This window comes from Prenolepis imparis, unplaced genomic scaffold (genome assembly GCF_030444845.1).
Source record: "Prenolepis imparis isolate NDT839.2.m4 unplaced genomic scaffold, iyPreImpa1.0 SCAF_1, whole genome shotgun sequence".
Lineage (NCBI taxonomy): Eukaryota > Metazoa > Arthropoda > Insecta > Hymenoptera > Formicidae > Prenolepis > Prenolepis imparis.
The window spans coordinates 20701946-20720200 of NW_028141159.1; the positions used below are offsets into that span (position 1 = coordinate 20701946).

Below are 18255 nucleotides of genomic sequence, written 5' to 3' on the forward strand. Positions count from 1 at the left end.
TATCTTTCTTCACCTCTCTCTTTCTCTCCAGAGAATTTTGATTGTGCTTGCTAAAAGAAGAGGAAAAGAAATTATTCACAGTTTATTAGGGTGACGCATCGTAGATGCGGGATTCGCATTTCGTCGATAATCTAGCTGTAATAATCTCGGCGCGGACACTTCCAAGGTGTCCCCCTTGGGCGTTAGGCTAGAATCAGGCGCTTCGAAATGCATGGAAATAGGAAATCTCACGATCCGCCCGCAATAAGGTCTGCACGTGATCGCTACGGCAGCCTTCCTCTAGAATTGGCTGCAGACCAAGCCGGGGTGGTGCTCTTATCGTATTTCGCTCTGACGTTTTTCTCCTGCTTTATTTACGTTTTACCTTTTTTTTTTACTTCCCATCCCGTCTTCCGGCCTCCCTGTACATACATCCCCGTCGTCGCGGCATCGACGGCGACGATGGCTCGTTGTGCAGACGACGCTGAATTATTTACAAACTTTAAGGCACGGAGAGAAAGAGAGAGAGAGAGAGAGATGAGATTAAGAGCCGACTACCGTACACCATAGCCGGATAATTCTGCTCTTTTAAGTAAATGTTCATAGTTCACAGTTTCATAGTTCGCGACATCCCTCGGGCGAAGTTACATCCGTCACATTATAATACACGTTATGGAAGACAGATACATAGATTTAATCTTGAGACGATTTCCTTGACTATACGCACAATTGTAGGATGCTTATAGTGAACAAATTAGAATGATAAATAAGTGTCATTTGTAAAAAGTTTAGCGAGATTATGAGACAGATGTGTTTCTCGTTCGAAAATAAATGTCCGAGAATTATGAACATTTATTACTGAAAAATTGTATTCTCATTTTGAGAATTCCCCATTTATTTTTAGAATCCCCTATAATAAAATAAAATATGACTAAAGGTTTTAAAATATGACTAAAGAATCCTCTTACCTTAAGAGAAGAATCCTCCAAAGATTAGTATCAGATATTCTTAATTTATAAAAATGTAGACGAAACGAGATTTATTTTTACAAAAAAGTACATTATTTTACAACACACAAGCAAAGAAAGACCATAAAGAATTAATTCATATAAACTCAGCATGAAGCACGAGATCCGAGTCCTGAACGATTTTATTCGTAAACACTTCTTTTAAATCGCTCAAATCTTTTTTTTTCGAGTTATTTATCAACTTTATTCATTCTTTAATAAACTAAAACCATTCAGTGACAAACACTGCATTATAAATTGCTACACTATAAGCATATGCATTGGTGCAAAAATATGACCACATAACGTCAAATAAACGGTCCGCATGAAAAAACATACGACATTTGTTATTAACAAAGAATATATTTTCACTTTTAGAGATTGTTTTAGAAACTCTTAAGAATATCTATTGAGAGGAATTTTATATAATTTTTTTATACAGTCTTCTTACTTCGAGAATACAATTTTTTCGAAAAGTGAAGAAAAGTGTCGAAGAACCATCATTGTTAAAGCAATCTACGGTGTAATTTTCCTATTGTCTATCGACGCCGCGTTAGAGATGTGCCTGCATTATGAAGCACTCATACCACCGCTCTCTCGTAACTCACTCAGGCGTGTCATTAATACCTGGGCGTTAGCCGTACATTATCGCGCGGTATTGTACGGTAGATCGATCCCATTTTAGATCCCGGTTCGGCCGAAGCGAAATCCGACCTTCCTTCTGTACCACGAGATTTTTGTCGGTGAACGCGCTAAGTCGTTCGGAAGATGAGCTCTCCCGCCCATTCAACGCCATCGTCTTTTCTTTCGATTCTTTCGCGAACAATAGATGCGAAAGATGCTGCCGAATTTCCCCGGAGGGAATCTGTCAGATCTTGGGTATGTTATTCGCGTGATTTTATGTAGGGAGATCTCTCGTACGCGCGAATGGACGTAGATTCGATTCGATGCGGCTGCGAAATTATGCTGAATATTAATAAGAACTTGGATATGTGTTAGGAAATCGAACGGAGATTACGTGAACCTATATATATATCGGCACACATTTCGTAATATTACTATTCGATGTCATAATGTTTCTGTGACATGAAGAAAATGTGTTATTAAGTATCTAATTCTTGAATGAGTGTTTTACATATATATTAGGAAATCTGCTATGCTGGAAAAAAGTGCCATTGCAAAATTTTTTAACTAAATAATGAAAATGTATAAAAGGGGATACATCTAATGATATATTAAATTTGATACATCTCATGATATATTAAATAAAACCCAATTGTGGTTATTAATTTCAGACTTGAAATATATATTGAGGCAATCTTTTTCCGAGAAGCGTTTTGGAAAAAGTCTGCTACATCTCCTTTTTCCTGAGATATTCTATATTCTTAAGCGTCGCGTGTTTCTCGCGGAAGAACTTTTAACAGCGACTCGCGTCTTTTTGTCGCGCACGAGAGGAAATCAACGCCGAATGCTTCACCAGTTTTCCTCTCACAGACTGCTAAATCTTATTTTCCTAAAAGTCAAAGAGACGCAGGCAGCAGCCGCATCGAAGCAACGCCTCAGACGCCATCAGAAGCTCTTTGATCTTTAAAATCTTTGACTGCTTTCAGTTTCCGATAGTGCGGCGTTTGCGGCGTACAATGACTCGTTGCAAATCGACGGGGTGAGGAGACGCAAGGGAAATTATGCATTATAATTATATGTGTTATTATTCGCGATGCAAAACGCGCGATGAAAAAAAATCATTTCTCCTTGAATTTTCCTCATCTTTAATCCGAGTAATTTGTCGAGGAACACAGCTTTTCCGAAAGTCAGTGAGAGGAAGGGTCGTAGGAAAAAAAGTGTCGAAAACAGAGGTGAAATTTTTGAACGTGGTAACGCGAGATTGATGTCACACCTGGGGGTTCTCGGTATAAACTTTCGGACTAAACTTCGCGTATTCGACCGGAATCGAGTTAACAGAAAATGCGAATATCGCGTCGCACGCCACAAAGTCGACATACGTGATAAAGGAACGAAATTCTCTCGTCGCGTTTTTATCCCGAGTAACAACGAGTAACACGTTATATCGTTTTACGCCGAGACAAACACGCGAATGGATGAGGGAAAACGTTATTTGGCGAATATTTCGCGATGTTGTCGTGCGCGCAAATTCGCCACTCTGGTTAGAACGAATCGGTATTTGGGTCGCCGCAAGAATCGCGCGATTCTCAGCTTTTCGACGATGCGTTTGGAATTAAGCGCCTTGCATGATGCTCTCGTTGTTTAAGGATTTCTACCTTATGCGACGTATTACCGATGTATTACAGGATCCCCCTTCTCTCTCCCTCTCTTTCAAACGCGTGCGCGCGCTTTTCCTTTAACAACCAGCTCCTCTCCTGGGAGCTTTACCGTATACACCGCAAAACCGCTTACCGCGAATTGCAGTCTCGGCGTTACTCAACAAAAGCTTCTTCGCGCAGCATACACCGCGAAATCGGGCGATATGCATACTTCATAGAACAACGAGAGGGTGCATTGATTCATTCGTGCCTTGATATTTGCGATTGGCGCAAAATAAGCAAAACGGATGATTAAACATCTCGAATTGATAGACAAAGGAAAGGTTCTCTCTCTCTCTCTCTCTCTCTCTCTATTTCTCTCGCAATGTAAGAGAAGAAGAAAGGAGCGTGTATATAATAACGGCGTGTACGCGAAATTATTTAAACGTAGTCGAATCGAGACCTAGGGGGCATGAATGAAAAATGAAATTCCGCGAAAAGGCTCACGGCGTAGCGAGGTAGCTTTAGAGGGATGCCCGACAATTGCGAGATTTAATTTTTCATCATTATTCCACATTGAAGTTTGGAAATTAAACACAGAAAGAAATTTCAAACTAAATTTTCCCAACTCAATTCAGAATATCAGCACTGTAATCACAAGTCCTGATTACTCATTTAATTTTTATCGGTCTGTAGAGTATTAAGTTTATGGAATAAAAATATTATTCTTCTGTCTATGTAGGTTTCGTTTAAATATGTGGCATTATCATTTACGTGCACTTGATTCGGTTCTATTAAAGCAAATAAAGTTTTTCTGGGCATACAGATCCAGTAATCAAATAAGGTCGACGAGCCCAATTTTCAGAGGAAACAGAAAAACGGTCGCGTCAACATCTCGACTGTCCCAGTTTGCACTATTTGCTTGTGCTCGCGACATTGCGCGCAGTAGAAAATATAAGAATCCTCGCGACACAGATCCCGTATTAACTTTATTACGACATTCTTGTAGGTTTTTTTTGTACCTACAGTTTTTTTTCTCATTTGACTTTTATAAAGTTTCAGCGAAACTGTTTTATGCGAATTTATACGCATCGCTGATTCATAGCGGAAAAGTTTCAAAGTTTATAAACACATTCCACTAAACGTTTAGTTTGACTTATTTCCATAATATAATATCATAAACGTAGCAATCGGTGTGTTGCGAGAAGGTTGCCTGTGGCGTCGTCTGTCTGCATCAGATTTGCTGACAATTTTGATTCCACACATACAAAAGGTATATTCTACGCTAAATAATAATTCAAAATACGGAGATGTGCGCATAAATACTACTTGTACGTACGATTTTATTGCGCATCGTACGCGCGGTCACCGACAAAAAATAGAAAAAACTATTAAAGCTTTGTATCATGTTGTACGCATGATAACATCGCAGATTTTTTAAAATCAAAAAATCGTAGTAATACTCACTTATTGTATGTAGCATATGGCATGAATATGTCGCGCATATAAAGTAAGAAAATTTATATTAACATTTTATATGCAGATTTTATTAAACACATGTACACACACAGACACATATGCACACGTGATCTTTCGAAAAGTTTCTTATACGAACTTGACATTTCATCTGATCCGTTTGACAGCTCGCTTTGCTTACGACTGACTACTGCTTCGGTGTCTGACTAGTCTGACATCTCACTACTTATTTTTCATGGCCTTACTCCACTCCGTTTTTCCTTTTTAAAAATATTAAGTCGACCATTGTCCGACATTTCTACTACTTATCTTTTATAGCTTTGCCTCATTCTGTTTTTCTTTTTTCAAAATATTGAGTCGAGCACTGAATCGAGTGCAAAAACGAAAATAAACCAAAAATGATTTTGTTATCTTATATCTTCTGAATTTATATAGCGTGCTTTTCTAAATATTTCAATGAAGTTGATATGAATAATTTGTTTTTCAAATTATGAAAATATCAATCAGATTTTTGATCATATATAGACAATGTATATAATTTTTTTTTAACTTTATATATGTAAACTATATTTTAACAAACTTTTAATTTTTTGACGCGTCGATTATCAAGATATTTAATATTCAAATTTAAAAAAAGTTGCAATAAGACAAAATTTTCTTTTTACATTAAATAAGAGTTTTGTTAAAAAGAGAAATTAAAATTGAATTTAATTTTATTTGACAGTTGAAGATATAAAATGACAGGATGACAAGATGATAAATGTCAGGACATTCTGTGAGAACTATTGTATGATAATTACATTAATATGCAAGAGACGCTATAGAGAATAAAAATTAATGTAAAGAAGAATTACTTAAATTTAGTTTTCTAATTTTGCATTGAATAAATGAATAGAATTGAAGAAATGAATAGCGCACATTGAAGAAATGAATAGCATTTAGAATAGTTTGTAAATCTGCATAAGCAAGTTATAAGCGACAAGTATTGTCGTATGTTTTTATTCTGCGTCATTATTCCGGATCATTTGTTTTCATATCCGCTGCGCGCAAATAATGTTTCTTTTCCTCTTCGATAAATGGAGTGACTAAGTACATTACTTACTATAGGATAATATTACCTGAATATCGCTGAACGCGATGCACTCTTGTTCTTCTTCGCGCAGGATGCACTCTGGAAAAATTTCAGATTTTTGCAAACATGTGTTTATATGTGAATGTATGTGAATGTATGTGTCCATGTATGTATATGTGTGTTTGTGTGTGTATATAAAATGGCGGGTGCAACGATCGATGCAATTATATGCTCGAGTTGTTCGTAGTAGAAACGTACCAGAAAAAATTAAGGATAAAACAAGTTTTAAAAATCATGTTTAAATATGTATCACAGATATCTAACTTTAATTGGATTAATTCTTTCTATTGTTTATATTTGATAATAATTAAGATGTTATTGATATTTCATACGTTTCTATTTAATGAAATCATTAATAATACGAGAGATATGACTATCTTTTGCGCGATGAGCATCAGGACGTAATTATTCATAAAACACACCAGCGTTGCGCTGGTCTAACAAAAATTGTACTCCGAATATGTTCTTAAAAATGCAGAACAACTAACTTTTACATTTTGCCCAGTTAAATAGGTTGAAGTAAACACAAACGAATTATTTTAATTATGGTATAATACAACCGCGTGACGAATGAATAATAAATATGATAAGCAGTGTACGAATAAATAACGTATTTTTCCCGGGCATTGAGCGAATATTGAACATAGAGAAAAATTTAATAAAGGCGTGAAATTTTAGTTAAATGTGCCACGAGCATAATAATGTCATAAATTATGTTGTGCATTATATTATACATTAAATTTGGAATGTAATAAGCTCACTTTTAGCAATTTCGAATTTTATTGCTCATTAAGATATATATATATATATATATATATATATATATATATATACATATAAGCTACATAATTCATGAAGCTATATGCTATTATACTCGTAAATTATCTGTTTCGGATAAATTTTATCAATGTTCAATAAATGGTTCGAATAACGGCCAGATATCAAGCAAAATTGAAAGCTTGAAAGACAATCGATACCATTTCATTTCTTTTCATTTCGTAGAAGAAAATGCAATATATATCGATAAAGTTCATCGAAAGATAGAAAATTTCTCATTGATAATATATATTCTGCTCTCATTTTCCAATATATTAATATTAGCAATAAAGTGTTCGATTTTTCACAAATATTTTTAATCGACAGATAAAAAGTTGTAAAACATTTATATAATTATCAATTCCTTCGGAATCTCTTTTTATAGCTTGTAATGAATATTTAAAAATCGTGTCAATTTGATCAATTAAATTTATTAAAAAGATAGCATAAAGCGCGATATTTCTCTGAAAGCGATTTTGTATCTGTCTGTCCGTAAAATTATTTAGATACTTCTCATTAAGCGTTAAATGTCAAGTAGAAAATTGGTAGAGCGATCCCAAAATATTTTTTTTTAAACCCATGTTTCTTTTTATGGCCAGTGACTTGTAGACAGATGGCACGACAATGCGCAATAACTCACGGTTCTTAATGTTTAAACATCCTGCATCATCCTGTTTAAGTTTAATGCCCCTTTTTGGCTACGTAACACCGATAAATAATGCCTGAGAACATTTTCCGCGAATACGAAAAAGAATTGTGTTGAATTGCGAAAAGATATATCCTTGCATTCAATAAAATAGAGGATCAGGCAGAGTGATATCCATAACAGCAATCGTCTCTTTAGCTAATCGAGAGTTATTTGATCTCGAAAAAAATTGCTTTAAAAAATTGCACGGCTGGTTGACGATTCATCGATGGAATAATGTCACAGTATTCGGGCCGACCGACCCCCCGCGAGTCGGTTAGGCCGATTACGAATTTTGCGCGTCGAGTTAATTAATTAGCCGGTATTAATTACAGCCATACAAGAATAATTGCTCTCTTTTCCTCGGCGACATATAATGGCGCAGGATGGTCCGTTCCGGCGCAGCCGCCGTCCTCGGTCCCGTCGTCGACGGCACCACGCGAGTGTTCTTAACGGTGAGTTTCAATTTCCTGGCCACGGGTCACCGCCCTTGCAATTCCGGAAGAACGAAACCGGGACGCGCTCAGCCTCCCGGAGCGCTCGCGCGCCCAGGAACAAATGAAATATGCAGAACGCTCCTACTTCGCGATCCGCAGCCCACGGCCGACGATGGATGCGCGGGGCGCGGAAAGCGGCGAGGAGGGGTTAATTGCAAGGAAATACGATAAAGCGGACGGGAAGCGTTTCGTCGAGACGCTGGAAAATTTATACGAGGCGTAGGGACGACGGTTTTAAAGAGACACCGCGCAGACCTGCCGCTCGCCGAAATAAACGAGGACACCGCCGCATACTTTACGAATTCCGAATTGCGACCCTTGGGAGGGAACCCCCGCGTGACACTTGTGACCTCCGTTTATTCCTGGAAATGCCTTGGCATTTCATCTCGCGATATCCTTGGAAAATCGGTCTCGTCCCATGTGAGACAGGTACGAACGATAGGCATCCTGGCGTTATTCGAGTTTTGTTGTCCGATTATTGGGGCGTCGATGATGGTTTTTAATTTTATCGTCTATATAAACGATAAATTAAAATTTCTTTCTTCACGAAACCTTATTAAAAATTCTCTAGCACACAAAAGTTATTGAGACATGATTATATTCAGATACAAATGATTAAGAGAAGGAAATATTGAGACTATCTTCAATTTGATTTCCAATTTTAATCTCATCTCAATCAAGAGTTTTGCCCAAATAAATCCTTCTCTCTTCGAAAAGGTGATATTCTTATATTGCTGATTCATCAGTTTGACGTTATCCTTTGAAGATACACCGATCGAAAAAGTCGATATAAAAAGCAATGAAAAAAATCCTACAAAGCTTACCGTTAATAAGTTATCCTCATCCTGTTCGTTCTTTGTGATAGCAACCCTGCAGCGATAGAGATTGCCTCGTATATTCCGCGTCTGCCGTAAAGCTGTCAATTTATATCCATCGGTGGGTCCGTGCGCGATTGCGAATTTGATGGAGCTCGTCAAATTCCGATATCGCCGATTGAAATTAATATATTCTGCCATTCTGTTTTCAATATAAGCCGCACTCCATTGGAAGCCGTATAACTTATAATGCAACGTAATCCAACGTGGGTTTGATATGCATCCCTCGCGCGCTGTAAAATCGAGTGACAATGGGAACAAAGACGTCCGCGATAACGGCAACAAGAACTGCTACTATATATGTGTCGAGAGAACTTTTCTCTCTCCCTCTGCATATATATACGTAAGAGGCAACGTAAGGAAAACTCCAGAGCTCCGGTTATGGTTCAATCACGTCGCACCGGCGATATCGGGACTCCGGATTAATACGTCCCGTCGGGTTCCCGTACGCACGGCAGGTGTGCCGGAGATGAAAAACACTTGATTACAAAAGAATTTGCATTTTTATTACAGTGACGTACGTATATGTTACAGTACACAGTGTGTAACGACAACGCATACACATAGACCTCGCACCGCGATTCGAAAGATCTCTCGCTCTCCTTCCTCGTCATCGTGAATTTTTTCTTCTTTTCTTTTCTTTTCTTTTGCTTTGGCCGGGAACCGGAGTCACTTTTTCTCAGAATCCATCTGCGAATGCGATCCGGTAATGCGATAATGAACGATCACATCGGACACGTCGAGCTACGCGATCCCAGCTCGTTGTTTCGTAACGATTTTTCCTAACGAGCTCGCTGGATATCGCATTGCCTCGATAATCACGTCGTCCCTGTCGAATTGACGCGAACGTGTCACGTTGAATTGTCCAACTCTCTCGCGAGTTCGAATTAAAAATTCCTCTGCGGTGAGCGCGATATTTTGTCGTGAAATTGCAACATCAATGATCGCACGGCTATTGGCAATATCGAGCGAGTATCAATCTGTGTCGGTCTACATCAAATTCCGAAAAAGGAAAAAAAAAATACTTTATTCGCGTGTCATTCATCGCGCTAATGCGAAATTTGCGTTACATCATCCGTCGCGTATCGATACAGCGATAAAAGTTCTGATGGACCCGTCTCGTTCCGGGACCTCTTGGAAAATCGGGGAGAAAATCGTAGCGCCGATGCTAATTCAACTACTATTGTTTCTCGCTATTTATAAGAGATCATCAGAATTTTCACGATAATAAATCCGTGACATCCTTAACCACAGAATATACATAGTTTTCCGATACGTATGTATCTATATACAATCGTCACGCGTTTCGTCATGTATATTTATAGATTTTTAAACGATATTTTCGTCAAAACGGAACGTCACCTTGAAACTGTCGATAATTCTTCAGTGATGACTAGACATTTGGAGACAAAATATTTGACCCAGAAGATAAAGGTAAAAGTTCGTATAATCTCAGTACAATCTCGATGTATAATTTTATATCTGACCTATTTTGGCGCTTAATATTCTACGGACAGATTAACAAAATACGTATCTCTCTTTGTATTTTTAACTGAATTTCTTATCTCCGCGTTGAAAATGCCAAGAGTTCATTTAGATATCGCGAATAATTAGTTATAAAAGAATCGTATAATTTTAACGAGATTCGCTGTAACTAAAGAGTTTACACTGTGCTGAAATGCTAACCACAGGGATTGCAATATTTTTTCTTAAAAAAATTATATATTTTTTTTTGTTTTTTTTTTGTTTTGCCTTCTCTCATCGCTGGAGAATCCGGAAGTCGCGCGCGAAATCGAGATCGCGCACGTATGTATAGAGGTGAGCAATTTTTTCCGTTCCGTCTTCCTGACGTTTCGCGCCAGCCCAGAAATCGGAAATTGATGGTACCGTCATCGCGAGCGTTTATCGCGAAATGGCCTGGCCATTTCGCGAGATCGACGCGCGGTGATGTTCTAAACGCGCGCGCGGTTTGCCGAGCCATTAAGAAAACACAATAGCCACTTCGCACCCTTCGCACGTCGAGTTCCGATCTCCATCCGGCGACTGGACGATATGTAATAACGCAGTGTTTAGTCGTAAATCGTTCGGCAAATGCGCGTCGCACGCGCGTATGCATGTATATTACATGGAAACGGAAAATCTACCTACCTATACCGTTTTATCGTCGTCGCTTTTACATCGTCGTTTCGGGAGCACGCGAAATCGTGCGCGCTTCGCATACACACTCTTGAAAATTTCATATTTCTTGAAAAAGACAGAGCATTATTCTACAAAGATGCGTGAGGGTTGGGGGTGGTTTCCTCCTTCGACTGTACTTGTTCATCGTCCGTGAATTGGACCGATTTTTCGCTAGATAAAAATGATATTCGTCTCTTTGTATCCGAGAGGTAGTCTCTCGTATTTATTTGACGTCGATATACTTTGTGTATATATTCTTTATGCATCTCTACGCAGCTTTGATGCATCAGAGATCGCGGCGTATTGATTTTGACATTCTACGCATATTATTTTGAAAATGCCAATTTGACAAGTAGAAATTTTCCGAAGCGGAATTTTCGAGATAGTGCTTGACTGAGCTTATTGTAATTCAATTCTCGATGGGAGGGAAGAGTACTCTAATACATCTCGTCTTGTTCAAAACTTATAAGATTTTTTTAAAGAGCATATATACGAGAAGATATAGAAAACTGTACTCGTACATTACCAAAATCAATTTCCTGTTTGATATACAACACTCACGAGACATTTCATCCGTCCGATTGCGCGCGCTCGTCCAATATGACGTCTCTCTCGACTCTGAAATGATTAAAGCTACTTGGAACGAAACTCGAACTTGTAGAAAATCGCTTTATAAAATGCTCCGTTTACTTAATAAAGATCCCATTCGTGCGCGCATTCTCACGCACACGCTCATTCACTGCTGCGAATTCGCTGCTCCAACTCTCTTCGTTGCCGTTAACTTCATTTTGCAGGTAATAATGTTTCTCGGGAATAAAACGGCCCGGGAGGGTTGAGGGAATGAGGGGTTGGAGGAAGGGAAACGCGCTCCTATACCGTCCAGCATCCTCTCGGTGCGGTATCACTTGAGCGCACAACATCCGCTAAATCCGCTAAATTCGTAAAACAGTCTGGCGTCGTGTCGAAAATTCGACACAGACAGTTTGAGATCATTTGGCGCGTAAACTCGAAACTTCCGCGAGTCGGGGAGCCCTTCGAACCGGCAAACACGTACGAATCCAAATCGATTCCGCTCACACGTTCGAAACCTCCACGAGTCGGGAGTTCCGCGACTTTTCTCATACGTTCAACGTAGTATTGCTGATGAAGTTCGGATGCTGGCCGTCCTGGCTGGTCTGCCTGGCTGCCGCGTGGCCGGCTTCGCCGCTTTGTATGCTGAAGTGTCGATAGGATATATATTCGGGCGGTATCGGCTGTTGATCCCTCTTGGCCGCCTCTCGTTGCTTCTTGACCTTGAGATAGCCCAGCACGGACACCAGTAAGAGGAAGACGACGAAGCCCATGCAGCAGCCGACTATCAGGCCGAGCCGCCTCGTTAGGAAACTGCTGACGCTACCTACGTCGCCCATTGCCGAGCCGTCGCTGCTAATTATCGCGTCCGGCGCGTCCAGCGACTTCACCTCGGTGCAACGGCTGGTCATGGAGTCCTTCATCTGCGGGCTCGGCGTCGGCACGAGTATCTCGATCTGCGTGAAACTGAGCTGCTCGATCGGGCCGTCCTCCGCCATCCAATTACCGAGACCGAACACGCAGATCAGGTAACGAGTGCTCGACGACAGCTTCGACAGTTTCACCGAGCGCGCGCTGGGCTCGAGTATTTTGGCACGTACCTGGAATTTAGGGCAGTACAGGTGATGCCCGTATCTTCGCTTTGAATAAAATGGGGGATTAAATCAAATAAACGCGCGCGACGTGTAAAAATGTGTGAAAGTTTTATTACGATAAATCTATTAATAATGATATTCATGAATTATATATACAGATATCTCTCTTTCTCTATATTTTCCACATTTATCGCGATTAGCACATTAATGTTTTTCAACTATTTTTACGAAGAATATTTTTATCATCCCCGCTCTGAAATAAATAACGCAAAAATCTTTTCTCGTGAAATAACGAGCGCGCGTGCGAGTGTATATCGCCATTATCCGGCAATTACTAAAAACGAATAAATTCGCGCTTTTCTTCGAAATGGCGAAAATACTTAATCCGGGACGTTGCCCGCCAGTTTTTTGCGCGCTCGCGCGCGATCGATCAGTCGGGACGGTGTCGGATGTGACGACAGGTTTTTGCAAGGGATGAGTTAGAGCCTCGTCGAGGGAGGCGGAGAGTGCGAGAGAGGACATCCAGGCTTTTACTATCGATTGAATCAAGCCGTTTTACACTTTACACGCGCCCGCTCCACCCTCTCGATTTATGCCTCCCCCTTCCGCTTTGTATCTCGCGTTCGCTTTTTAGCGACGGCATCGCCGTGATACACAATGAGAGAGTGTCTGCGTATTTCTAGTACCTCGTCAACGTTGTCCAGGGCGTGATAGGCCACCTGATAGCCGCGCAAGCCGGAATGATTCCTGCTCTGCCACGACACCCATACCGAGAAGGGCTGGATGTCCTGGATCGCCAATTTTAATATCAAAGGCGCGGTGCAGAAAGCGCCCGGGTCCAGATCCAGGAATACAAGTCCGCGCAGCTCCGGCGGCTGCTCGCATCTCAACAGACCGCCGTCCACGTCGTTCATTCTTAATCCGCCACCGCGATTCCGACCGCTCATCCCGCCGCCGACCAGCTTCTGGTGATCGCGCAGCCATTCCCAGAGCTCCTGGGAGTCGCAGTCGCAATGCAGCGGATTTTCTATACACGCGAATTTAATGATCACAATTATCTCGGGAAAGAAACTTTTATAATCTCAATGTCTATAAGTGACCTTTTTATCTATAAGCTATCGTTCGCGCGAATATACCAAGTATTGAGGATTTTAAAAATATCATGTTTGAATTCAATGGGATAAAAGTCAGACGCGGGGGTAGTGCGTTTTTGGAAAATTAATTCTTCCTTGAAACTGATTAGCTGTGCACGGAATACAAATTTTTCTTGGTACAATATAAAGAAATTAAATAATCTCTATTTAAGATTTTTTATTTTTGTTTTCAATTTTTAATAAACCTCTCTATCCTTTCTGAAGAAATTCTCTCGTGTTTCTTTAGAGAGGACAGAAGGACTTATTAAGAATAAAAAATCTTGAATTGAAGTTATTTAATTTCTTGATATTGTACCAAGAAAAATTTGTGCTCTGTGCACAATTAATTAATTTCAAGGAAAATTAATTCTTCCTTTGAAATTAAACGCACTATCATTTGCATCTGATTCTTACTAACCCATTGCATTTAAATATGATTAAAAAAAAAGTTTTTACTGCATCATGATAGTCACGAAAGTCTTGAGGATTTATAAAGATTGAGCATTTAGATTTGCCATAAATACCGTTAAATGACATTTATTACAACGTGAATTATACACCGCGATGCTATAGTCGTCTCTGCGACGCGACGTTTCGTGGCTTTGTGTGTTCTACGTTCGTATCATATACTCGACATCAAGGAGTTCCGCGAGTGTAACTACCTGTGCGACTATTTTCAACCGAGTCGAACTCGCTCGCATGCGAAGACACACTCGGTGACGAATTTTGCATGCAACCAATCATCTCACCGACTGTGATTGCTATTGTCGAACGGAGGGCAACGTGATTTCTGTGAATGGCACATGTACAATGCGCGAATAGTGTTGTCGAACGTAAGGAAACTCTCTCATGCAAACTCTAGATAAACAACCGAATAACAATCTCAAAGTATACAAATATTTGTTTGATGAAATGACTTTGAAAACACTTGCTGCTTTCTAAGAAATAAAAAAAAATATAAAAATTATATTAGTATGAAAGAGAAAATATAATTATCTTATATATTTTAAAGATATATTTTAAAAATATATTTTAAAGATATTGTACACAGATATAAATTTTGTTGTAATTATCTTCCCCAATTGAAGCGTCAGAGTGAGGTAGATTTTCATAAAAGTAACGGATTAAAATCGCGCGGAGCACGCAAATAAAGTAATAAATCGTACTCACCCTCGGTCCGCAAACTCCGTATTTGCGTTTCGAGAGGTCGAAAGGCATTCAGCGGTAAGTTCGCTAAGTAGTTCCTACTTAGATCTAAAATCCTGAGCTTTTTCAACGGCTTGAACGCGTCCGGCGAGATCGACGATATCCAGTTTCCATAGAGGTGCAGTTCGGCCAGACTCTCCAGATGTTGAAACGTGCTCCTTCCCACTCCGCTTATCTGATTGTACGAGAGATCGAGCACTTGCAAAGCCTTCAGGTCAGGCGGGAAGTCCTCGAGCTCTTTCAAATGGTTGTGCGTGAGATTTAGCAGTCTGAGGTGTTCCAGTCCCTTCAGTCTTTCCTGCGGCAGCAGGTCCAGTTTGTTGACACTGAGATCCAATGTCAGTAGGTTCGGAAGATTTCGAAATGCGCTAGGCGATACCCTGCATATCATATTGCTACCCATAAAGAGATGCATTAATGCGGGAAATGCCTCAAAGTCCTGACTGGTAACTATAGTTAAATTCGTCCCGGAGATATGAATTTCCTGTAAAGCCGGATACTTCGCCTCCGAGCTGATCTCGTGTATTCTCACAAGAGGATTAGCCGTGACGTTCAGCCAGGCTAGACCGGGTATATTTTGCGCCGTAAGCGCTACGGCAGGTATTTGCCGGAACTTATTAGCCGCCAACTCGATTTTCCGCAGCATATACGAACGCGCGAAGAAATTTGCCGGAAGAGCCGTTAAGTGATTATGGCTCAGGTCCACGGATATTAAGCGAGAGAAATTGACGGCGGCGAAGCCGTTGAGAGACTTGATAAAGTTACCACGTAGATCGAGCTCACGTAAACTGATCAATCCGTTCAGCCGCGACATATCCATGTGAAGAAGACCGTTGTTGGCGAGAGAGAGAAATTCTACCGTGGTAGCGTTCGCGAATACGTCGTACGGTACGTCCTGGAACCTGTTGCCGTCGAGCTTGATCTCCTTGAGCGCTTCCAAGCCCAAGAATAATGTCGCTGGTAGTACCCTGAGTAGATTGTTGCTGAGCAATAGCTTCCCCAGATTCTTGTTCTTCGAGAATATCTCGGCCGATATTCTGTATATCTGCGACGACTCCATCGCTAGATGCTGAAGAGACGGTAAACCGTCCAAGGAATTCGCGTTGATTCGACTGAAATTGTTGTACGAGATTCTTAGAACTCTTAATCCTGGTATATCTAGGCGATCTAACGCCATGGCAGTGAAATGATTGTGTTCGAGATTCAACTCGTAGAGATTGTTCAGTCCGCGAAAGGCACCGTTCTCGATCATGCTGACGGTGCAGTTCTTCAGATTGAGCGTTCTAATCGGTAGTCCCTCCTGGAAGATCTTGTCGTGCAGCACCTTCAGGTGATTGTTAGCCAGATCGAGGACGCGCAGTCTTTTAAGGGCCGTCAAGGCGTAAGGATCCAGGCGACGTAGACCGTTGTCTTGTAGATAGAGCTCCTCGAGTTCGTGAAGCTCCGAGAATGTCTTCGCGGTCACGTGACTCAGCCGATTCATACTGAGCTCGAGGAACTTGAGCGCCTGCATCGGCTTGAAGGCGGTATCCTCGATTCGCGAGATGGAATTGTTTGTAAGATACAAGCGCTCGACTAGCAACAGGTCCCGGAATAATGGAGCTTGAAGACACGTCAGCCTATTGTGTCCGAGCCACATGATCCTGACCGAGGCCTGGCCACGTAACGAGTCATTGTGCAAAACGCCGAGTCCATTATTGTCCAGTTGAATGGAGACCAAGGAGCTACCGCTGTTTTCACTCTGACCGACGTCATTTGACACTTGAAACACGTCGCCGAGCACCGCCAGGAGATTATCCTGCAGATTCACGTGTTGCAAACTGTGCAAGGATCTTAGCGCGCCGGTCTCCATGTCTGTGATAGCGTTGTTCTGTAAATGTAGTTCGAGAAGCGACGGTAACGGCGCGAACACGCCGCGTTTGACCTCGGTAATTTGATTATCCTGCAGTCGTAACTCGCGTAACTGCTTCGCCTTGGCGAATGTGCCTACCTCGAGCTCGCGGATATTGTTGCCGTCCAACGAGAGCGTCGAGAGATTCTCACAGTGCTCGAGGAAGTCGCGCGGCACTTTCTCGATGTAATTTCCGCTTAGATGTAGCTGCGCCAATTGACCGAGCGTCACCAGACCACGCGCGTCGATCCTTCTGATGGCATTCTGCTGGAGATAAATGACCGAGAGACTCGTGCTATCGGCGAACGTCTCCTCCGGTATCTCGAGAATGTTGTTCTCCGCGAGGAAGAGCTCCTTCAGCTCGGGCAGCCTTGAGAATACGCCCCGGATGTAGTGTATGTGATTGTGGCTGAGATCGATCGACTTTAGCTTTTGATTGGCACGGAAGGTAGCCACGTCAAGAAACACGATCTTGTTGTGGCTGAGGTCTATCGACTCGAGATCGATTAACGATATAAAGGCATCCTTGTCGACAGACTCGACCGCGTTGTAATAAAGGGAGAGAGTCTTTAAGGACGGACAGCCGCGAAAGCAATTGAGCGGAATGTCCTTGAAATTGTTGCTACTGAGATCGAGGAAGTTTAAGGCGATTAGCCTGGAATAGCCGTCATCCGGGAGCTGAGATATCTCGTTCCACGCGAGCCTCAAGGACGTGAGATGCTCTAATCTTCGTAAGGAGGTCATGGGGAACAGTCTGATCTTGTTCTCCGCCAGATCTAAATCCTTTAAAGTGCTCTCGAGACCGCCAAAGGCGTATTCCGAAATTTTCATGATTTGATTACCCTTCAGGTTCAGTTTAATTAACGAGAGCCCGTAGAAACTGAAGCTAGGCAGCTCGTAAACGAGGTTAGCTTCCAGATCCAACGCTTTGAGTAGGCTCAGCGTGGCCATAGCCTTTTGAGGTACGTGAGGTAGTCGGCCGGATACGAGTGCCAAGGATTCCAGGCTTTTGTTCAGTCGCTCGAAAGCATCCTCGCTTATTTCGCGGATCGCGGAATGCGATATTTGCAAATGCCTAATTTGCGAGCCCGCTGGGAAAGCGGCGGATCGTAATTCCTCCACTTTTCGATCCAATTCGTACACGCTCAATGATTGAACAAGCGCCCCTGGAAACAATCGCGTGATACTTTGCTTAAAGCCATTAATATGCTTTGTGAGTTATGCATCCGTGAGAATAAAAGCTAAATTTTTTTTTACTAATCCGCTTATTTTTTTTTATCGGATACGTGATCAAATACTTCATCGGTTATGAGTCGATGAGTATAAATAAAAGAAGATTAAATCAATTCTTTATTAAAATATTTATGCAATACCTCTAAGTATTTTTATTATTAGAAAACAAAAAAAATCTGCCTTAAAAAGCAATTGAATTTAATACATTTATATTTAGAAAAG

At 41.1% G+C, this 18255-nt stretch overlaps 2 protein-coding genes across 6 annotated transcripts in view; one reads left to right on the forward strand and one right to left on the reverse strand.

Annotated features, from left to right (window-relative positions):
• Window positions 1-18255, forward strand: part of LOC145935822 (uncharacterized) — an 86374-nt gene that overhangs the window by 36047 nt on the left and 32072 nt on the right. The gene's annotated exons all lie outside the window — the stretch shown is intronic.
• LOC145935802 (uncharacterized) overlaps window positions 9074-18255 on the reverse strand; it is a 188830-nt gene continuing 179648 nt past the window's right edge. For all 4 annotated transcript variants that reach the window (XM_083037444.1, XM_083037435.1, XM_083037426.1 and 1 more), the window contains 3 exons: window positions 14874-17966; window positions 13257-13597; window positions 9074-12576 (listed from right to left, as the gene is read on the reverse strand). In XM_083037444.1, the coding sequence (XP_082893570.1) occupies window positions 12025-12576; window positions 13257-13597; window positions 14874-17966 (3986 nt within the window). In that variant the 3' untranslated portion in view covers window positions 9074-12024. The remainder of the gene's footprint in view (window positions 12577-13256; window positions 13598-14873; window positions 17967-18255) is intronic.